The 24147-nt window shown below is 44.0% G+C and overlaps 1 protein-coding gene across 5 annotated transcripts in view; it reads right to left on the bottom strand.

Annotated features, from left to right (window-relative positions):
- Positions 1 to 24147, bottom strand: part of CDK14 (cyclin dependent kinase 14) — an 857524-nt gene that overhangs the window by 583690 nt on the left and 249687 nt on the right. For all 5 annotated transcript variants that reach the window (XM_030200090.1, XM_030200096.1, XM_030200123.1 and 2 more), the window contains one exon: positions 999 to 1093. In XM_030200090.1, the coding sequence (XP_030055950.1) occupies positions 999 to 1093 (95 nt within the window). The remainder of the gene's footprint in view (positions 1 to 998; positions 1094 to 24147) is intronic.

Below are 24147 nucleotides of genomic sequence, written 5' to 3'. Positions count from 1 at the left end.
CCAGGTGATTTACTACTCTTTAATTTGTCAATTTGGCTCAGTACATCTTCCAGGTTCACCAAGATTTCTTTCAGCTCCACCGCGTCATCATCCTTGAAAAACATTTCCAGTAGAGGCAGATCTCTTACATCTTCTTCCGTAAAGACAGAAGCAAAGAATTCATTCAGTTTCTCAGGTATGGCATTGTCCTCCTTCAGCGCCCCTTTTGCTCCTTCGTGATCTAACGATCCCATGGAGTCCCTCACAGGCTTTCTGCTTCTGATGTACCTGAAAAAGTTGTTACTGTGAGTTTTAACTTCTGCAGCAAATTTCTCTTCATATTCTCTTTTGGTCCTCTTTATTAATGCTTTGCATCTGAATTGCCAGGGCTTATGTTGCTGCTTATTTTCTTAATTTGGGTCCTTTTTTCCAATCTTTGTAGGACAAGGTTTTGGCTGCAATAGCCTCTTTTACTTCACCAGTCTTGGCATCTAGAGGCAGCCAGTTCAAATCCCACTGCTGCTCCTTGTAATCTTGGGCAAGTCACTTAACCCTCCATTGCCTCAGGTACAAAATTAGATTGTGAGCCCTCCAGGGACAGGGAAATACCCAGGAGTGGAGGAATAGCCTGATTAGTGCAATGGGCTTTGAAGCCTGGTGACCTGGGTTCGATTCCCACTGCAGCTCCTTGTGAACTTGGGCAAGTCACTTAACTCTCCATTGCCCCAGATACAAAAATTTAGATTGTGAGCCCTCTGGGGACAGAGAAAGTACCTGCATATGACGTATACAGCGCTGCATATGTCTAGTACTGCTATAGAAATGATTAGTACTAGTAGTAGTGTACCTGAATGTAACTCAACTTGAGCTACTCCTGAAAAAGGTGTGAGTAAAATCCAAATACACATCCAGATACACACCCCCTCCACTGAGTTTCAGCAGGTTCATGCTAGGGTGCTGATATTTCAAGAAGCTTTTACAATACTTCTTAATTCATTGGTAGACAACAAAAAACTTACTTGCTTTTCCCTTTGTACACTGTCGCATATGATCCTTCCCCTAGCTTTTCCAGTTTTTCGTAAGAATCTGCTTTTCCAAATTTTGGGCTTGTGGGCTAAACAAACAAAATAAAATAGAATAATATAGTGTCAGCCCTAATCGATGATGGTGCAATTACATTACAACTGAACAGTTACAATTAATTGATTATGATGTTAGTATAATCATAGCTAGATATTATAATGGCTTCCCCTTTCATTCACATCGACACAGAGGTTTAACATTATTAAATATTTATTTGTTAGTTTGCAACAATTGTGCAATGATAATTAAAATTGAATGACGATGTTCAATGTAAACAATTATTGGATGCATTATAACAACAACTCAGATGGAATAAGTTGTAATTAAACAATTCTGAATAACAAGTTAAAGTTATTATTCTAGTGCAATCAAATTTATATTGCTCACACAGATATATATACTGAATAACAGCTTTCATGTATCTTATATTTGCAGCTTGAAATCAAATTTCAAGTTATAAATACCTTAAACTTCAGAGCATACTTTCCCACAGAATCAGATAAGTATTAACAATCAATACCTTTGCCAAACGTTTCTCATATTTGTGAAATAGGTTTCTAAAATTATGCTCCTTTACAAATTTCAATTAACCAGAACTCCCTCAGAGTTAACCGGGATTCCCAGGTTCATTGCCCATTTCCAATACAGAAAAATAAATGGAAACAGATGTAAAAATAAATGTAAGATATATGAAATGTGTGTCCACACAACAAAAATATTGAAACTTGCAAAAATAAAACCCGTTCTTCACCAGTGTTGTCGCCCTTGTTGATGTCATTTCCTGCTTCCTGTCTTGCAGGTTCCGGCCAATGGAAGCGTGCGGGGCAGGCGCAGGCAGCAATAATGGATCACTGCAGGCGCCGGGGATGCCTGTAAAGTACACCAGGGAAGGACGGGGTTCAGCGACAGGCGGGGAGATGCCGGGGTGTCACGGAGGAGGAGAGATGTTGATGTGGGGGTCCACGGCAGGGTGGGTCTGAGCCAAGAATGATTGGTCCTGTGCCCACCCAGGCCCACCTGTAGCTAAGCCACTGGTTTTCAGCCTGGGTTGATCTGAGGTTGTTAACCCTACATTCTTTTAGATCTCTAAGGGTGGGGAGTGTGGCATGGTGTGGAAGGGCCCGTCTAAGTTAACTCTGGGCCCATCTAAAATTCTGGGTCTGGCTACGCCACTGCTGAAAACAACCCTCAGAAGATTTCAGCTGAACTGTCTCTGTATTCAATATAATTTCATCTTTTCATACTAAACAAACATGGGTTTTCTTTCCTACACAAGTCTGAAAAATAAATACATTCTCTCAGCATAAGGTGGTTGTTGTTTTGGGTTGGTTTTTTTTTTTTTTTTTCAAATCACTGAGATCATCAAATCAGTCCTTTAAAATCTCACAATTCACTTTCAAAAATTCAGCAATTTCTTTTAAATATTTCTTAAATAGAGTAGTTTCAAAGCATAAGAGCAATTCTTATTTTCTTTCAAATAGAATCAAATCCATTTCAGGTTTTACTCTCTCAAACATTTCAGAATCAGCACTGAAAACAAAGCTGTCTCAAACAAAACTACAGTTATAGCCTGCTTTTATATAGTCTAAAACTCACAGCACTTCAGACATTTATGGCATTAATCCAACTCTGGCCAAATACTTCTCACAGATTCAGCTGCCCTTTTGTCCACAGCCGTTCATTTCTTTTGCCAGCTTCAATAACAACCAACCATTTTTTCTTTTAAAAGATACTTCTCTCTCAACAGCAACAGCTATGCTCGTGCAGTGCACCTGCACACAGTTGTACAACACCATCTCCCACATGCAAGCAGTGTTCACTGTGCAGCATTGCATATTAAAATTCTCAAATTTTCTCATATCATATCTCAAAAATAAGGTTGTTCATTTAACGTGTCTTAATGTGATTAACGCGTTAAAATTTTTAACTTGCGCAAATAATTTTAACGCGATTAATCGTGACATGCTGCTGTCTCTTACTACTACTACTTAACATTTCTAGAGCGCTACTAGGGTTACGCAGTGCTGTACAGTTTAACAACAAAGGACAGTCCCTGCTCAAAGGAGCTTACAATCTAATGGGCGAAATGTCAAGTGTCAAGTTGAGGCAGTCAAGATTTCCTGATTAGAGGTATGGTGGTTAGGTGCCGAAGGCGACATTGAAGAAATGGGCTTTGAGCAAGGCTTTGAAGATGGGCAGGGAGGGGGGCCTGGCATATGGGCTCAGGGAGTTTATTGCAAGCATGGGGTGAGGCGAGGCAGAAAGGGCGGAGCCTGGAATTGCCGGCTGCCCCCTCTCTCCCCAGTGCTCCTGCAGCTTGTTCGCTCCTACCTGCCATTGCACACTGGCAGCCTTTTCTCTCCTGCCACCCCGCTCTCTGGCATCTCATCCCGCCCGCCTGCCACCTTCCGAACTTGCCTTATATACACGGCAGCATTAAGCACTCACTGCTTCACTCCTCTCTGTAACCGGAGCCCTCTCTCTCTAGCATCCCGCCTTCTCTGATGAAACTTCCTGTTTCCTGCTGCAGGAGACGGATGCTAGAGAGGGAGGGCTCCGGTTACAGAGAGGAGTGGAGCAGCGTGTGATTAATGCTGTCGTGTGTACAAGGCAAGTTTTCAGGGCCACGTGCGGTGAGAGTGGGGGTGGGATGAGATGCCAGAGAGCACAGTGGCAGCAGAGAAAAGGCTGCAGGTGTGCGGCAGGCAGGAGAGAACAAGCTGCAGGAGCATCGGGGAGGGAGAGGGACAGCGGTAGGAGAGAAAAATATATGCAGGAGAGAGTAAGAGTCCGCAAGCACGGGGTGGTAGAAAAGAAAAGGCTGTCGGGGTGGGGGAGGGGGTGTAGGAGAGAATGCAGGACTGCTGGAGAGAAAAAGCTGCAGGAGGTCCCAGGAGGAGGGGAAATGAGATTGTGCCAATGGAGAGGAGAGGAAAGGAAGGAATGAATGAGATGAGATGCCTATATAGAGAGAAAGGGAAGGGAAGAGAAATGGTGCCCATAGAGAGGAAGGGAAAGAGAGAAGAGAAGAGAACAGAGGAGATGGTGCCCATGGATGAAGGGGAAGGGAGTGGAAGGGATTGAAACAAGACAGATATAAGGAGGAAGAAAAGTGGCAGAAAGTTGAATGTGAAAGATGTTATAGGGGAAGAAGTGAAGAAGAAAGAGGAGGAGAGAAAAAATAGTGAGGAGAGAGGAGGCCCTGAAAATAGAGTTCAGAGCACAGACTGAGGAAAGAACCAGAGAGAGACAGAATAAGATGATTAGAAAAATAAAATCACCAGATAACAAAGGTAAGAGAAATTATTTTATTTTCAGTATAGTAACTGAAGTACAGTATGTCAGTTTTGAGAATTTACATCTGCAGTCTATATATTGCACTACACAGGTGAAAATGGGTGGGGTACATTCTATGTGACTAAGAATTTTAATTGCAAACAATCATGCAATTAAAAATCTTAATCCGTAAACAGCCCTACTCAAAAATTAAAATAATATTTTCCTTATTATTAACACTCATTCATTACACATTCACACTATCAGGTTTATTACTCATTCATTCTTTTAACATGTAAACATTCCAGCACTGCTCACATAAGCACATAAGTACCGCCACGCTGGGAAAAGACCAAAGTTCCATCAAGCCCAGCACTCTGTCTCCGACAGCGGCCAATCCAGGCCCCAAGAACCTGGCAAAAACCCAAAATTTAATAACGGTCAATGGACTTTTCCTTCAGGAATCTATCCAGACCCCCTTTAAACTCAGCAAGGCCAGCTGCCGTCACTACCTTCTCTGGCAATGAGTTCCAGAGTCTAACTACGCGCTGAGTAAAGAAAAACTTTCTCCGATTTGTTTTAAACCTACCACCTGTCCCCTGGTTCTATTATTGTTAGAAAGTGTAAACAAACGCTTCACATCAGTCCGCTCTACCCCGCTCATTATTTTGTACACCTGTATCATATAACCCCTCAGCCACCTTTTCTCCAGGCTAAATAGTCCTAGCCGTCTTAACCTCTCCTCATAGGGTAGTTGTCCCATCCCTTTTATCATTTTTGTCACCCTTCTCTGCACCTTCTCCAATTCCTTTATATCTTTTTTGAGATGAGGCGACCAGAACTGAACACAATACTCCAGGTGTGGTCGCACCATGGAGCGATATAACGGCATTATAACATCTCATGTTTGTTTTCTATCCCTTTTCTAATAATACTCAACATTTACAGTGACCTTTTCTGAACACATTTTAAAATACACTGCCCAAAAGTCTTCACCATGAATAATTGCACTTATCAATGATATCACAAAACACTCGCTTTCTCCCAATCATTCACACACCATTCATACAGTTTCCCAGGACTCTCCATTTTCCAAATTCTCTCATCCTCACTGTCATTTCTGTCTGCTTTGGAACACTCTAAACAAACTCAGAATCCTTTATAAAAAAAAACTCAGCCATGAAACATACATGACTGCAAAGCCCATCAATGTGTAGCTCTGGTCCCGTGTACAAGCTCCTCACCCACTGCACACCCAAAAAGATTCCAGTCCAACTCTCTTACAAGCCCTCAACTTCCTTATATCTCCAGCCTTCATCAACCAATCAAAAGACCATTTTGCGCCAAACAACATTCGGGCATCTTTCCTGCTTAAGCACCTCTCTTCTTCCATGAATGCACACACACACACACACACACACACACACACACACACACTGACAATGCACACACACTCTGACTGAGCATGCGCAGCTTCATCAGGCCCCGCACTCCCGCGGTAACACGGTCAGCACCAATAACACCCAAAGCAGCCAATCTGAACAGCTCACAGATCAGCCATGCAGCCTCATCTCTGCTGCTTCCTTCCCGTATCCAAACACTGCTCACACTCCAGAGCTTCTCCCCTGCTCATCTTCGGAGAACTTCCGGGTCCGCGACAATTGTGGTCCCGCCCCCGGACCAACTCCATGGTGAGTTCTTCCTTTTTAATATTTTATACCCTGTTACAATAGCTTTCCACATTAACAGTACAGTAAACTTATTTGGTCTGTTTATAAATGCAAAAAGCACTGTTAAAAGTGCATGATAAGCTTTTTGTTTCATATCTGGCTATGATAATATTACTAATGCAATGATACAACAAGCCAAAGATGAATCATGATGTATGATGTGGTTGTCTATTTCCATTCTCTTTGTGTCTCAGCAAAAACAGGGAAAAGGTGATCTCAAATACCATTTTCCCATGAAATTCCTAAATACACAAGCAGAAGGGCTGTAACAGTTGCTCAAACTGAAAGTGGGAAAAAGCTGTTGTTCCACCATGAACGCACTTGTATTTTGTGGGCTGAGGTAGGTTGAGGGAGCCCATAGTATATGCAGTTTTCCAGTTTCAATGACATGCATTATTGTTCCTTGAAAAAAAACAGCAAGAGAGAGAAGAAGCAGGTGAAATCTCTGCAGCTGCATTTCCCTCTGGAAGTTTTTAAAAGGAGAGTATACATACACTTTCTCTTTCAGAACTGGAGAAAAAAATTCCACAGGGGAAGTACCCAGGGAGTCTGTATCTATCTGCACAGTTTACAAAATTGCTTTCTCAAATGGTTCTGTTCCGTGCCACTGTTTGAATGATGGTTTCAGTTTCGATCTGTTTTTTTTTTAAAACAAAATGAAAGAGAAACAAACAGAGGGCCCTGTTTACTAAGGTGCGATAGCATTTTTAGCGCATGCTAAAAATTAGCGTGCGCTAACTATGTAGACGCCCGTAGGAATATTCTCTAGCGTGTCCTCATCCACACCTGGTTTGGTTTGTTTGTGTTTTGTGGAAGGCGTGGACCCCCTTTTCTCTTAGCAAACAGGGTACAGAATGTCACTCATCTCTCACTCTGTTTACTATGGTGCGTAAAAAATGCTAACGCGCCTACAATTAACGCGTGCGCTAACCTTGTAGGTGCCTTTAGGGATATTGTAGGCGCTTACATGGTTAACGCACGTTAAAAATGCTAACGCGCAACGCAGCTTAGTAAACAGGGCCCTTTGTGTAGTTTCTATGTGGGTAATTTTATAGACATTTTCACACAAATATGGGAAATGGCTTTTACTAAAATACCAACCAGCATAAAAGTACATGCTTTCAAAATGATGGTGTGTACTTTGCATTGTGGGGGGGGGGGGGGGGGGAGAGATGGTCTGGGTGGAGTGTGAGCAGAGTTTGCAAGTACATGTACTGATTATAAAATATCATAATTTACATGCATACTTATAAATTTGGCAAGCAAACATTTACACCTGCACTTCAGCAAATGTAAATGTCAGCACCTGTGTTCAAGGTGTGATTTCTGCCACTTACACAAGTATGGCTTATGGTTTATTATGCTTGCTACACTGCCTTTCTTGACTACATAAGCAAGGCAATGTACAAATAAAACAGAGGAAGGAACTCTATTAATAAAAAGGAAAGAAAATAGCAAGAAGATAATCACAAGCCAGTTAGCAAACATTCAAACAAAGAAAATAAACCATGAAGGAGCCGTCATACAGCAGCAACCAGCGCAGTCTCCAAGTATTTTATAAAGACACAGGCCCGCTGAAACCAGCGCCTTGGGTGAATCTCTTCATAAAGACAGTTAACAAAAAATCCCAATAAGGGAGTCTTTTACAAAGGCACGCTAGCATTTTTGCACGCACTGATTAGTGCATGCTAAATACTAGAGATGCCCATATGAGCGTCTCTAGCGTTTAGCGCATGCTTATTTCTACAACGCACTAAAAATGCTAGGGTACCTTTATAAAAGGAGCCCTGAAAAAAAAATATATTATTTTTTAAAATCTTGGCTGCTCCACAGGCCTCTGCAGGATCCTCCAGACCCCAACGCTTCCCCACAACCTCACACACAACTACTTACCCCATTTGTGGCTTGTGTGCTTTCTACCGTCAAGAATGATGTCCTGTCAGTCTTACCCCACAGCTACTCATTTTCAAAATGGCGCTGACCAACCCAGGATCAGTACATATTCTGCCATTGAAGAAAATGATGCTCACCTGAGTTCAGAGGGTGCCATTGGGAAAGCTAGCAGCAACCAGGTCTGAGGAGTCGTGGAATTGGAGTCAGAGTTGGAAGCAATTTTGGGTGGAGTTGAGTGCTTTTTCAGCTGATCCCAAAAGAACCTGTCTATAACAAAGGGGAAATAGGATTGTCCTAAATTCTATTGGCGAGAACTACAAAATAGGAAGAGTACACTTTAGGAGAGAAATTCTGAAAATATAAAAGGGAGTGCCCAGTCTTAAAATGAAGGTCTGTTGGTTTTGGCCTCCCAAGCTCTGACCACATTGAGCTAGGGGCAGCACTCCAGCCCTAGGCATAGCTATTTAGGTGGCAGTGTTTGCTAGCCTAGCAACAAAAAGAAGCTACAGGAAAAACTTACACCTGCATGCCTGACACCCTTTTGGGATGTTCAGAACTGTAATTCTGTTTCAATTTAACATCCAAATTGTGCTGGCTGTATGTAAGATTGAAGAGAAGAAGTTTTGAAGAGAGAGAGAGAGAACGCTTCACAGGGTCTCACCTCCTGGGAGTAAAGTGAAACACTGTAAAGAAGAAGTGTAAATGTTTTCTAAAGCTTCTGCATTGTTACTGCCTCTGCTTAATATCCCAAGAATTCTTATATTGTAGCGCTCTTCAGTACAGATTCATGGTTCACAGCATATCTAACGGTGTGGCCCAAGTTTTTGTGTGGAAGGAGTGTGCAGTGGGTACATGGACTAAGCCTTATTCGGCCTCCTGGGGGAATTCCAGTCTCGGCCTATGTAGAATAACCCCAAAGGTCACGGCTTACATATATATGAGTTATATTTACTAGTACTTTAGATTAAAACAAAATAAAATAAAGCCTTATCAGTAGGTGTCAGAGTGGAAGTCTGGCAATAGATAAAATGTGTAGGAGTTAAAGGTTTGGTGTACCGACTTCACAGCCCTGGAAAAAACTGAGTAGCAGAATGGGGATTGTTCATACCTATAAAAGCCCCACAGTCTGCCGATGGGCTATGTAATGAAGGAAGGAAAGCTAGGAGGGCTGGTTTTATTATTATTATTATTAACATTTGTATAGCGCTACCAGACGCATGCAGTGCTGAACACCTGACATAGAGAGACAGTCCCTGCTCAATAGAGCTTTTTCTTTCTCTTTGCATTGTTTTTGCTGGTGAGCAGAAGGATCTGACTTTTTTTCATTTTGGTTTTTGGTGATGCTATTTTAAGAAACAAAATGATATAAAACACACAAAAAATGAAAATGTTTTAATATGTCGACTGTGTAGCCCTATTTTGTATTGAAAGAAAAGAGGAAAAGATTGAGTCAGTTTTGGTAACAGATTTACATACACAGATCACTTCCAACTAGATCAAATAATCTGGCATACCATCAGAGCTGGTGCAAGGGTCGTAGGTAACCCTGGTAAACCTTCAGCCTTACCTCCCCCCACACACACTAATTAACTTTCAGGCCCCCAGCCTGTAGCCCCCCCCCCAATCAAAGATTTTGAAAATAAAACTCAATAATCACGATCATCACACAAACATCCTATGAAAATGCAGGTTAAAGCATGTGATGATGGTTCTTTGAGTTTGTGCTGCTGTCGGGTTCTGCTGCTTTGCTGCCCTAGGCAACTACCTAGTCTTGCCTAATGGCTGGGCAAGCCCTTTATACAGGAAATCAAGAATAAATCCTCTCAACATAGACATCAGAATGGGGGGAGGGTATATGGGACTTGCCCCCCCCCCCAAACGTTTCCTCCTAACTGCCCCCTTATCTGCAGTGACACGAGCTTATCTTTCCACTACCATTGTTCTGCCCATCCTTGGCCAGCTCTGGCTGCTGGCACTGCATATTTGTTAAAATTGGAGAGAAGCTACTTCCTTTTCCTTATGAAACAGGAAGCAGTTACTCTCAAAATTTAACAACCAGGCTGTCCAAGCAGCAGAACCAACCAAGGACAGGCAGAGCAAGAGCAGCAGAAATTTAAGCTCCTGTCACTCTTTATATGGTTTAAAAGAGCTAGGGGAGGAGGAGGCTGACGCTTCCAATAGGGCTGACAAGGTAGCAGGTGGGAGACAGGAACTGGGTCTTGTGAATGGGATCTGATGCAGGGGTTGGGGCTGGGAGAAGGGGTTTGTTGGGAGAAGGAAGCTGGGCTATGAAGAGGGTGAGGGACAAAAGAAAGGGAAAAAACTTTGAAGGAGGTGAGGAAGTGGAAATAGGGGAGGTAAAAGAGGGAATGGACATCTAAATAAGGGAGTAAGACATAAGAAAGGGACCAGAGATAGAAAGGGGTTAAGTGGCAGAGAAGAAGTTCAGACTGGTGAGAGGATGAAAGAGTTAGATGAGGCTGAGGAAGAGCTAATAAATTCATACGGTGCAAATCAGAAACTAGAAAGGAAAGTGGTTTAAAGACAAGGGATAGGAGGCTACTGAAAGAATAAGACCCAGGTAGGAATGGGAAGACTAGGGAGGTAAGTGCAGGAAGTAGAAAACTGGTAGGTAGATGAAAAGGAAGACTGAAGATTGCTGAAGACTGGGGGAGTGAGAAGGAGGAATAAAATCTAGCTAGAGGTAGATAAAAAGGCAGATGTGAGAAATAGAGAAAAAAGAGAAATGGATCAGTGTCCAAGTTAGATATAAGGGAGAAAGGGAAAAAGACAGGACAATGAAGAAACAGAAAATGGAAATGAGATCTTGGAAAAGTACAACAAGAATAATTGGTAAAGAGAGATAAGGGCTAACACAACTGGGCAAACAAAATAGTCACATAACACAGGTTCAAAAATATATATTTTTAGTATTTAGAGAATGAGTTTGTATTTTGTTCTGTAGAGGAGAAAGTGCATTTCTCTTTCTCTTTCTTCAAAGGTCTACTGCTCACACTCTGGCTTCCTGAGTTTTCATAATTTTCTATATATTTGTTTCTACTTTATTTTTCTTTTTATTAACTAGTGACTGCAATATAGCTGCGTTAACTGATTCGTATAGCCACGTCCACTCTCTACTCCAGACATGCCCCCTCCAAGAACAAGTCTGAAAAATTATATAACACCTAGTTTGTGCATGAAATAAATGGGATATACTTAAGTCAATCGCTGGAAATAGGAATGGGGCAGGGATTGGGCAGTTTAGAAACAACACGCATACTTTTGAGTTCTTTCAAAAATATCTCCAGAAAGCACCCACACAAATTAGTTGCTAATTTTCGGTGAAAACATGCAAACCTTTCAGTAACAAAAAACCACCAAAATTTATATATATAAAGCTATTGCCTCTTTGGAAGAAATAAGTTTATCTAAATACTACTATGTCCTTTGAAATGTTATCTCCTCTGTGGAGAAAGATGCAGTTGATTGTATTGGCTGAATTTTTTGAGATATCTCAACAAGATGTGACTGTTAGTACTGTCTTTTCAATCAGAAGATGATAAGTTGTTGATATTAAGATCTCAGGTTAAGAAAAATAAAATTGCTGCTCTATGAACAACAAATTCAAGTATTTCCAAATGTCTCAAGAGTGATCCAATGGATGAGACACTTTCATGCAGCCGAAATCCCAGGTTCTAGCTATTGGGGCTTCATTTAAAAGGAAAGTATGAATATGAAATTTGCAACTTTTTAAAGAGGTACTCCAACTTCATTAATTCAAAAATTTGTTAAGTTGTAACTCCTGTATGAATGAAATAGGCTGAAATGTAGTCCAAAAGAAAATGAAATCAAAATGACATTTTTTGGCATGTCACAAAGTTTTGCCAACACCAAAATGCTCTTTCCTTGGTAGCACTGAGATTTACTGGACTCAGGACAAGCTTAAAGCACAGGCAAACTAGGCCCGCACTTAGGGCCAAATGTATAGCAGGGGACCTTTACCTGTGCTAATTCAATTGGTTTTGCCTTTGGTACGTCAGCTGCTGGCAGAAAAAAAAAGTGAGGGAAAGGGGGCAAAAGCCACTACTGCCCACAAACGCCTTTCTATCCTCCCCATGTCCTGTTCATTGCCTCCCATTCAGTAGAAGTTGTCCAGTGCTGGTTCTTATCTGCAATTTTCTCCTTTGTTGTTTTTTCTCTACGGTCAGAACCATGAAGGGTCTTATTTGTGTGAGTTTTAAAATATTTATTTAGGGGCCCTGTTACAAAGGCGGAAAGGGCCTATGTGCATCCAGTGCATGCCAAATCGGCATTACCACCCGGGCGGTAATTCTGAATTTGACACGCGCCGAATAGACACGGTATTTTCTACCGCATAGCGCTTACCTGGCAGTAGACAGCAGTGTGCACACGCTGCATGCTTATCGCCCAGGTAGCGTGTGAGACCTTACCGCTACGCTAATGGGTGGCAGTATGGTCTCAGGCCGAAAATGGACATGCGCTGGCTTTTACTTGCTGCACATCCAATTTACGGCCCCTTAAAAAAAGCCCTTTTTCCAGGACATGGTAAAAGCTGGCCCAGCACACGCATAAAAGATGCACTCGCAGTACCACAGGCCACTTTTTGCCACAGCTTAGTAGGGCCCCTTATTTATTTATTTGACAGTGGGGTTCCAAAATACTTGTTTACCTAGAGCTCACCACGAAGTTAATCCTGCTCTGCCTAGAGTTCAAAAGAAGCCAGGTACCAAAGAAATGAAAGAAAATCCCAAACTATAGAAAGGAGAGGGTTTTATTTAATGCTCTCTTCTCTTTTTGGGAGCCTCCCAGACAGCCATGATAATTTGACAGACATGAACCACTTGAAGGCTTCTTTCATTTCTGAGATTTGACAGTCTCGGACCCAGAGATGGCACAATTGTAGAGATATTGGAAACTTTAAGATCAAACAAACTTGAAGAATTCCAGTTGAATTTAAATTTCCTCAACAAATTTCTGATGCAGATTTATATGGTTCTGTACTGAATCTGTTCATTGTAGATCCTTCAGGTCTAACTAGTCTCTTTGAAGAATCCACATGGTATTTTCTTTTTAAAATTTCCTGTTGGATTTGACAAATGAGTTCACAAACTTTTTTTTTAAGTTTGCACATCTTTATATGGCTGTAAACCCCTAAACAATTTTATTGAAACATTGTTAAACTGAAGTCTTCTAAAATGAAGACTTGAAAAACATTTGCTTTCATTTGTATTTTGCATCAAGTAAAGACGAGGTCTTAATAATATGTAAAAACTACAGATGTGTGACAGTAATGCCTGTGGTGTGATTCATTATTTAACCCTCATGCCACTACCTGTCCTTCCTCCAGCATGGGCTCTCAGGAGTTTGCATGGTGCACTACAGGCTGTGTTCTCATGCATATTTAATTGCCATGAAAACAGCTTGAGAATGTCCATTTTATATCAGTGTTCCAGTGTTGCCAGGTGGGCGGTTTTACCGCCCAATTGGGCGGTTTTCCGCGACCCGCTGCGGGAAATTTTTGCCCGCGGTGGGTTGCGGTTTTTTGGGCTGTTTTTGGGCTTCAGGGCGGTTTTTTCGGCCGCGGGGGGGCGGGGTTAGTGACGTTTTTGGGCGGGGTTAGTGATGTTTTGGGCGGGGTTAGTGATGTGGGAGGCGGGGCCGATGACGGGGAGGTGGGGCCGGTGATGTGGGAGGCGGGGCCGGTGACGGCGGGGGCGGGGTTGATGACGGCGGGGGCGGGGTGATGACGCGGGGGTGGGGGTGTCAGGGGCGGGGTTTGTGTTTGGGCGGGTTTTGGGCTGTTTTTTGGGCTGGATTGGGCTGGAAAAAAATTTTCCACCTGGCAACCCTGCAGTGTTCCAGTTCCTTGCTTTTCAACATGTCTTTGTTCTCTGTATCCAGTCTTGGATAGAAAACTGTTCTTCAGGAAAGATAATTTTAGCAGTTTTACTAATACGAATGTAGATCTAAAACTGAAACCCTGTTAAGTATTATGTATTCTGGCTGTGCGTTTTTCTTAGCAAGAACTCTTCCATCAAGGGTGTTGGGGTTGGGGTTAACTTTCTTGCTGCTATTTGGGCCTCACAGCCTCATCCCCACAGCCAGATTCCAGTGGAGCTCTTCATGAGCATCTCCTTTTGTTCCAATAACTTGGGGGTCCTTTTACTAAGGTGAGCTGAAAAATGGCCTGCAGTAGTGTAGGTGCATGTTTGGGGGGCGCGCAGACCCTTTTTCAGCGCACCTGCAAAAAATGCCTTTTTTTATATTTTTGCCGAAAATGGACATGCAGCAAAATCAAAATGGGCGTGTGTCCATTTTGGGTCTGAGACCTTACCGCCAGCCACTGACCTAGTGGTAAAGTCTCACGCAGTAACCGGGCACTAATGACTTACAAGCATTAAATGCCACTTGGCGCGTGTAGCGGCCGTGCGCCAGAAAATAAAAATTATTTTTCGAACACGCGTATTGAACACGCGTCAAAAATGAAATTAATGCAAGAGCCATGCAGTAGCCGGGCAGTAACTCCATTTTGGCACGTGTTGGGCACGCGTAGACACTTGCGCTGCTTAGTAAAAGGGCTCCTTGATGATTTCTCATCACAGTACACAATGCAGTGTGGTTACAATAAGGCTACCAGATTTCATTAGTTACTCCATGTCCTCACCTTGGCCTGATTCCACCCAGAGCACTTTTTATAACATGCTTTCGTGTAGGAGCTCAGAGGCAGCACAATTTTTAATTCAAAAGTCTAGTTACCTAACTCTCCCCCCCCCCCCCCCCCGTTTTCTAAGCCACGCTAGCGGCTGCCGCGCAACAATGTTGCAATGTTGACACAGCCCATTCAAAGTGAATAGGCTGTGTCAGCACTAGCACGTGGTTAGTAAACAGGAGGGGTTAGTTAGGCATCTAGGCCTTTTGAATACCAACCTAAAGGATTCTACTATTTATTTATTTATTTATTTATTTTAATTTATTTAATTATTAGGATTTGATCACCACCTTTTTGAAGAAATTCACCAAAGGCTGTATACAGCAAGAATAAGCCAGGCATAGGCTAAAGACAATTACAATAGTAAAAATATCCAAACAACAGCACATAGTATGGAATAGTATGCTATATTACAACATCAACACTATATGCAATAAAACATCTTTTTGGTTCATTTTTGAAAAAAAGAAAAAAAAGTCCAAGTGAAAAACGCACAAAAACAAACCATTGGGATTTAGGAGGAGCCAACATTTTTAGTAGACTGGCCACACAGACAACTCAGGAGAGCAATGGGACACCCTAGGGGGGGCATTGCTGTGGACTTCAACTAAAAGCTCCCAGATACATATCTCACCATTACGCCCTTATATTGTCTGCTGAGCCCTCCAAAACCTATCCAATCCCCTCTCCAACTGTACACCATTACAATAGCCCTCATGAGTGAAGAGGTCACCTATATGTGGGTACAGTAGGTTTCTAGGAGGGCTCACAGTTTCAACCACAAGTGTAATGGGTAGAGTCGGATATGGGCCAGAGAGCCAGATGCACAAAGATCCCATTAAGAATCCGTCTCTGTTTCCAAATTGGTAAAAATTTACCGATTTGGAAACACAGAGGGATTCACAAAGAGAATCACATGCAAATGAGCTGCTCATTGCTTTTGCGACCCAGCTCATATGCATGCGATATCGGGGAAGTCAGTCGGTGAGCTGAGCATGCGCAGAACAGTCAATCACTATGCATGGCTGCTCTGAACATGCTATAGACGGCTCTCATACATGCAGACAAGCTGCGTGTATGAAAGCAGTAGATGTACCCTTTTTTTTTTCTAAGCACAAAGTGCTTTATTTATTTATTTTTTGGGGGATAGGCAGACCCGTGTTGGGGCTCTCTGCCTCCTGCTGCTGGGAAAAAGTGGGAAAAACTCCTCTGCTACTCGGCTCTCATTTTCTGTGAGGAATCAGCATCAGTGCTTAGTTCCACCCCCAGCTGTTCCTGCTGCTTGCTTCTACTGGCCGGCTGACATCCTAGAACGCCCATCCAGTAGTGAATGGGTGGGACATCCCAGGCTGACTGTCTTTTAGCCCCTCTCTGTGGAGGGGGACACCATGAAGTTCGGATCCAATCAGTTCACAGCTCTAAAGTGATGTCATCAGGGAAGCCCTGCATGGAGGAGGAGTTGGGACAGTAGCCAGCCAATGAGAGTCCATATTCAGGGAGATGGGTGTTCTAGGATGTCAGCTGGCCAATAGAAGGAAGCAGCAGGAACAGCTGGGGGTGGAACCAAACCCTGAGTGTTTCCCAGACCTTGTCTTCCTTGCATTTTTGGTAAGTCACCAATACTTTTATGCTTTACATTTCAGTACTGCCCCCCCCCCCCCCCCGGCTTAGTACACACGCTGATAATATTTTTCAGTTGTTTTGTTATTCCTATGTTGGATCCGTGTTAAGTTTCTTCCAGTAAACAGTTGTAGGCAAATGCTTTGCCACCCCTCCTCAAACTATGGGGTCCTTTTACAAAGGCGCGCTGAAAAATGGCTTGCAGTAGTGTAAGCACGGGTTTTGGGCGTGTGCCGATCCATTTTTTAGTGCGCCTGTAAAAAAAAGGCCTCTTTTTTTGCCGAAAATGGAAGTGCGGCAAAATCAAAATTGTCACGTGTCTATTTTGGGTCTGAGACCTTACCACCAGCCATAGACCTAGCAGTAAAGAATCTGGGTAGTAATGACCTACGTGCGTCAACTGACACTAAAAAAATATTTTGCGGACACGCATCAAAATTGAAATTATCACAAGAGCCACGCAGTAACTGGGTGGTAACTCCAATTTGGTGCATTTTCGGTGCACGTAGGCACCTACACGGCTTAGTAAAAGAGGCCCTATGTGTTTCAGTGACTCTTGCAATGAGCAGAAAGCTGACAAAACCTCTACACAATACAATGTTAACCACATCTTTCTGCAATTTTTAAGTCAAAATTAATATGTGCTAATTTTAACAGACTAAAAAAAGAAAAACTGAATATTGCATGTGGAAAAATGTGGATACTGTTTCATGACTCCTTTGCTTAAAAGTTAACAAGGCCTAAAAGGTTGATTGACATATTACACCTTCAATTAGTCAGTTGAAGTCAATTTCCATGGAAGAACAAATACTCTGACCCTTCCATCCCTCAGGTTGTGATTAGTTTTCTGCCTCCTTTTAGTAACATTGGGCTTTTGCAAGTAGCTGTCTGGGCCTTTGAAAAAAAAAGATAATTCACTCTTATGAAGGAAAGAAAGGTCATGGAAAAATCTCTAAATATTTCCAGCTAGCAATTTCAATTGTCAGAAACACTGTTAAGAAACAGAAGTTACAGGGAACTCTTCAACAAGAACTGAAAGACCAAAGAAAATCTTTGATAGAGCTACTTGAAAACTGGTCAGAAATGCCCCAGGGTTCACTGCAAATAACCTGCTGAAAAATGTAATTGACACTGATGTAGCTGTCCACAGGACTGCTGTGCAGCGCTGCTTACTTAATGATTTGCATAGGAGACTTGTCAGAATGAAAACTTTTCTACAACCTCACCACAACTGTCATCATCTAAAGTATGTAAAAGGAAACCTTGCTAAGACGGAAACTTTTTGGAAACGAGTATTTTGGACTGATTAAATGAAACCTGAACTGCTTTACCCACAACCACACAAAATAAGTTTGTAGAAAAAAAAAAGTGAAGCATTTGAAGAAAATAATATCTTCCTTGCCAACCGTTAAGAACAGGGGTGGATCTATTATGCTTTGGGACTCTGTGGCAACTTCTGGCAAAAGGAAATTTGTGGGGATGGAAGGAAGAATGGATCAACTAAATATTAACATTTCCTAGAAGGTAATATCCCTCTTTCAGTCAAGAAACTGAAAAAGAGTTTGGATATTACAGCAAGAGATCTGAAGGATCTCAAATCAACCATGGAGTACTTCCAGAAAAGAAAAATGAAGGTTTTGTCATGGCCTTTTTAAGTCCACAGGCTTGAATATTATTTTATTTTTTTTTACATTTGTACCCCGCGCTATCCCACTCATGGCAGGCTCAATGCGGCTTACATGGTGCAATGAAGGGTTAAGTGACTTGCCCAGAGTCACAAGGAGCTGCAACTCAGTTCCCCAGGACCAAAGTCCACCACCCTAACCACTAGGCCACTCCTCCACTCCATTGAAAAACTGTAAGGAGATCTCAAACATGCAATGCAAGCAAATACACCTAAAATACTTCTGAGCAAAAAGAGTTCTGCAAGGATGAAAGAGAAAAAAAATTCCAAGGGCAGCAAAAGAAAGACCCTCAGCTGACTACAGGAAACAGTTGGAAGCTCTCCTTATTGCCAAAAGAAGTGTTGCAAAGTATTCATTGTAAGGGTGTTCAATCTTTTGCACCTACCATATTCACTATTTTCCTATTCTGAATCTGTTAAACATGGTAAGTAAATAGTAATTATGCATACAACGGGTAATTCCATAAAAGGGCACACTTGCTTGCGTAAATGTACGGAAAACCAGCGTTTATAGCAAATCAACCGAGCACTATTCTATGAGGGCAAGTGTTACGTTGCATAGCCACACAGGGGAGGCATCAGTGGGGCTCCCACTTATGCATATGGTAAGTCACACAGGCCCTCGACGCATTTATGTGTAACTGTGGGCATGTAAAGTTTAGGCGTGTGGATGAGGGTTTTGGTAGAGTGCTCGGAAAGAAAGGGGCGGATTTTACGGATGTTGTAAAGAAAGAAACGACAGGTCTTGGCAATCTGCTGGATATGAGCAGAGAAGGAGAGAGAAGAGTCAAAGATGACCCCAAGGTTTCGAGCTGAGGAGACAGGGAGAATGAGAGAGCCATCAACAGAAATAGAAAATCCCACGTACCTGTCCCACACTTTTTTAAATTCTGACACAGCCCTCATCTCCACGACCTCCACCGGGAGGCCATTCCAAGCATCCACCACCCTTTCTATGAAAGAGTATTTTCTTAGATTCTTCCTAAACCTGTTTCCTCTTAACTTCATCCTATGCCCTCTCATTCCAGATTTTTCCTTCATTTGAGAAAGGCTCACTCCCTGTACATTAACACCACTGAGGTATTCAAATGTCTCTATCATATCCCCTCTCTCCCACCTCTCTTCCAATTTATGCACGATGACATTCATAAGCTTGTCCCTATACGTTTTATGACCGAGACCACTTATCAATTTTGTAGCTACCCTCTGGACCGACTCCATCCTGTTTATATCTTTCTGTAGGTGCGGACTCCAGAACTGCATGCAATATTCTAAATGGGGCCTCACCAGAGACTTATACAAGCGCACTATCACCTCTTTTTTTCCTGCTGGTCACCCTCCTTCATATGCACCAAGGCATCCATCTGGCTTTGACTATTGCCTTTTCTACCTGTTTGGCCACCTTAAGGTCATTGGACACAATCACCCCCAAATCTGGCTCTTATTTCATACACAGAAGCACTTCAGCTCCTATATTGTACCATTCCCTTGGATTCTTGTAACCCAAGTGCATGACCCTGCATTTCTTAGAATTAAATCTTACTTGCCAATTATTGAACCATTTTTCAAGCTTCAATAGATCCTTCCTCATGCCATCCATACCCTCCAGGGTGTCCACCTATTACAGAGTTTGGTATCATCCACAAAGAGACAAACCTTACCAGACAGCTGGCCCAAGGACAAATCCTGCTTTTCAACTCTCACCCCTCCATCCGTGTCCAGAATTTCTCGTCTCCCCTAAATCCATGTGCATCTCCTCCTCTGTCTTTCCTCCCCTCCATCCATGTACAGCATTTCTCCTCTCCCCCTCCTCTCCATTCATGTTCATCTCACTTCCTCATGTCCTCTCTTCCCTCCCCTCCATCCATATCCAGCATTTCAACTCTCTCCCCTCCCCACCATCCATGTGCATCTCCTTCCTCTGTCTTCCCTCTCCTCCATCCAAGTCCAGCATTTCTCCTCCATCCTCCATCAATTTTTCAAGCTTCAATAGATCCTTCCTCATGCCATCCATACCCTCCAGGGTGTCCACCTATTACAGAGTTTGGTATCATCCACAAAGAGACAAACCTTACCAGACAGCTGGCCCAAGGACAAATCCTGCATTTCAACTCTCACCCCTCCATCCGTGTCCAGAATTTCTCGTCTCCCCTAAATCCATGTGCATCTCCTTCCTCTGTCTTTCCTTCCCTCCAACATTTCTCTTCTCTGCAATCCACTCCATCCATGTACAGCATTTCTCCTCTCTCCCCTCCATTCATGTGCATCTCCTTCCTGTCTTCCCTCCCCTCCCATCCATGTCCAGGGTAAACTTCTACAAAACAGATGACGATGTGATTCCATGTGTCCCAATGAAAGGAGAGTTTAATTCTACTTCCATTTAATTTTCATATATTCCATCGTCTTTATAAACACCAGGCTTCCCAAGGCAGATTACAACCAGTTAAGATGAACCCATCAGGAAACAGAATATTCTCAGTGACATCTGACCATCTGAATTGTACAGAAGCACAGTGAAGAAAAATGAGCACAAACTACAGAATTTATAATTGCAGTTTCTACTAGCTACAATAATTTTTGAAGTTGTTTTACTGATATTCAATTATGTATTTTCTCCTCCACCTTGTAAGGCACTGCCTATCCAGCAAAAACAGTGTTAGACTTGTTAAAGATGGACCAACAATAAAGAACGACAACGTGGATGCAGCAGCTCACAGGTTTACTTGCTGTGTTTTGAGTGAATGGCAATGTCGGTTGCGCGGGGGAGTAGAAACAGAGATTAATCAAATGTCTTCCTTACTTACAGTGGACTAGATAGGCTCACTTCCACTCCACTCTCTATTTACCCGAAGTCGCAGCAGCAAACCGGCGGGTGGCGGCAGTGAAAGCAGCAAGCAGGCAGGCTCGCCTCCATCCTTCGCTTCCCTGCCCTCTCAGCGTCCCACCTTCGTGGAAAGTAAATTACATCAGAGGAAGGCGGGACGCTGAGAGGGCAGGGAAACGAAAGACAGAGGCGAGCCTGCCTGCTTGCTGCTTTCACTGCTGTCGGCTCGCCGCTGCGACTTCGGGTAAATAAAAGATTTGCAGGGGGCAGAACAGAAAGTCGGGGAGCTGAGGGCCAGCAGGTGAGCCGGCCCTCAGAAAAAAGGTGCCAGTACACCGTACTGGCGCATACCAGCACAAAAAAAGCACTGGTTATTAATGACTTTGGGGCTTTTCTCACCCATCCCCAGAAACTTAGTTTAAAGCCTTCTTTAGTACTTTAGCCAGTCTGTTTCTGAAGACACTGTGTCCTTTCTTCGAAAGATGGACACTATCACTGCTCAGTTGCTCTTGGAAAATCATCCCATGGGCTAGGAAACCGAAGCGCTCATGTTGGCTCCATCCACACAGCCACACATTTACCTCCAGGATGCCTCATTCGGCCTTTACCTTCAACAGGAAAGATCGATGAGAACACTGCCTGTGCACCTAGATGATTCACCCTCTGATACAGGGTCATGAAATCATATTTGATATGGTCAGTAGGATACCTTGCAGTATCATTTGTGCCAACATGGATGAGCAGCATAGGATAGTGGTCAGTAGGCTTGATAAGTCTAGGTAATCTTTCCGCTAAATCTTGGTATCAGGCAGACAGCATACTTCCCTGGACATCAAGTCTGGTTGGCAGAAGACAGTGGTGTGCTGGAGCCAGCTCGCACCGGCTCGCAAGAGCCGCTTGTTAAGTTTTGACAGCTCTTGCGAGCCGGTTGTTGTAAGGGGCGAGCCGGCTCCATTGCACGAGGTAAGCATGGCAGAAGGGCGCCATGCTTACCTCCCCTCCCGCTCCCATCCATTTGTAGAGATTGTCCTTCGCCCCCCTATCCTCCCCTGCTGCTCCCATCCGTCAGTTTCAAATACCTGCCTGGAAGCGCCGCCTTATTTAAAGCCCTGCTGCCCGTCTCCAGCTGCCTTTCCTGCTTGCTTCTCAGGAGTTCGGTTCTTCGCGCCATTAGTCCCGCCTTCTGACTTCATTCTGATGTCATTTCCTTTTCCCGCGGCAGGACTAATGCCGCAAAGAACCGAACTCCTGAGAAGCAAGCAGGAAAGGCAGCTGGAGACGGGCAGCAGGGCTTTAAATAAGGCGGCGCTTCCAGGCAGGTATTTGAAACTAATGGATGGGAGCGGCAGGGGAGGATGGGGGGGGGCGAAGGACATCGCTACACATGGATGGGAGCGGGAGGGCAGGGGAGGGAGGAGAACTGCTGGGCATGGATGGGCAGAGGAGGGCAGGGGAGAGAATTGCTGGGCATGGATGGGCAGAGGGAGGCAGGGAAGAGAATTGCTGGGCATGGATGGACAGAGGGGGGCAGGGGAGAGAATTACTGGGCATGGATGGGCAGAGGGGGGCAGGGGGAGAATTGCTGGGCATGGATGGGCAGAGGGGGCAGGGGAGAGAATTGCTGGGCATGGATGGGCAGAGGGAGGCAGGGGAGAGAATTGCTGGACATGGATGGGCAGGGGAGAGAATTGCTGGGCATGGACGGGCAGAGGGGGGCAGGGGAGAGAATTACTGGGCATGGATGGGTAGAGGGGGCAGGGGAGAGAATTGCTGGGCATGGATGGGCAGAGGGGAGCATGGGAGAGAATTGCTGGGCATGGATGGGCAGAGGGAGGCAGGGGAGAGAACTTCTGGGCATGGATGGGCAGGGGAGAGAATTGCTGGGCATGGATGGGCAGGGGAGAGAATTGCTGGGCATGGGCGGGCAGAGGGGGGCAGGGGAGAGAATTACTGGGCATGGATGGGTAGAGGGAGGCAGGGGAGAGAACTTCTGGGCATGGATGGGCAGGGGAGAATTGCTGGGCATGGATGGGCAGAGGGGGGCAGGGGAGAGAACTGCTGGGCATGGATGGGCAGAGGAGAGAATTGCTGGGCAGAGGGGGGCAGGGGAGAGAACTGCTGGGCATTGATGGGCAGAGGGGGCAGGGGAGAGAAGAGAATTGCTGGGTATGGATGGATAGAGAGGGGCAGGGGAGAGAGGAGAGTTTCAGGACATGGATGGCGGGGAGAGCAAGAGAAATTCTAGACATGGATGGAGGGGAGGGAAGGGAGAGAGAAGAAATGCTGGACATGGAGGGAAGATAGAGGAAGGAGATTAGATGAGGGAAAAGGAAGTGAGGAGAGAAACTGCACATGGATGGAGAAAATAGGCAGAAGCTGGATCCACTGTACAGTCAAGTATGTGGAGGACCAGAAATGAAGAAGAAAGGAGGAAAGAAAAGAAATAAATGGAAAGGAAGCCCTGGAAATGGAGTCAAGGGAACAGATAGAGAGCAGCAGAATCAGATACTGGACCAGTATGATCAGAGAAACAAAGTCACCAGACAACAAAGGTAGAAAAAAAATTATTTTATTTTCATTATAGTGTTTGGAATATGTCCACTTTGAGAATCAGGTGCTGAACGTTAAAAGTTTATGTTTATTTACTTATTTATGGCATTTTATCCCATATTAAACATGAATTAGATTGGAACCTGGGATCATTTAATTTTGTTTCCTGGAGAGAGTAATGTGTTGGCCGCCGCCCCCCCCCCCCCCCCCCCCCCGGGTATAGCCAGCTCTGCAAATTTTTTTTGGAGGGGGGTGCAGAGGTGGGGGGGCGCTGAGGTGGACGGGGGGGGGGGGGGGGGGGGGGGCGCCGAGGTGGACCGGGGAGAGAGCCTGTTGTTAAAAATTTACCTGCACACCACTGGCAGACGAGTACCCCTCAGAAGAGAATCACCATCCACCACTACCTTTCGCTTCTTATTGGCCACTGATCCAGCGGCTTTGGAATTTTTCATCATTGTTTCCTCCTGTTCCTGAGATGTTTTCAGCTCTTCTGCCTCCAAGGCTGCAAACCGATTCTTCAACAGAAGATGGAGTTAGGGGGTTCATTTTTTCAGGATCTGGTGACCTGTGTCCAGCTGTCCTCTTTCTGCACAAGATCTTCTCTCCCTTTGCTGGAGATCCCCACTGTTTCAAAATGCATCTCCGAGATAAAATTCTGGTTGTCACAGAAGCTTCTTAGTCTTGCCACCTCTTCTCTTAGTTCTTGTACTTCTTTCATAAGGGATTCAATGTGCATGCATTTATCACATAAAACTAGAATCTTGCCTTGGGCCAAGCA

Source organism: Microcaecilia unicolor, chromosome 1 (assembly GCF_901765095.1).
Source record: "Microcaecilia unicolor chromosome 1, aMicUni1.1, whole genome shotgun sequence".
NCBI classification, from domain to species: Eukaryota; Metazoa; Chordata; class Amphibia; order Gymnophiona; family Siphonopidae; genus Microcaecilia; species Microcaecilia unicolor.
The sequence above is the reverse complement of the archived record's forward strand: the minus strand, read 5'-3'. Positions and strand labels throughout refer to the sequence as shown.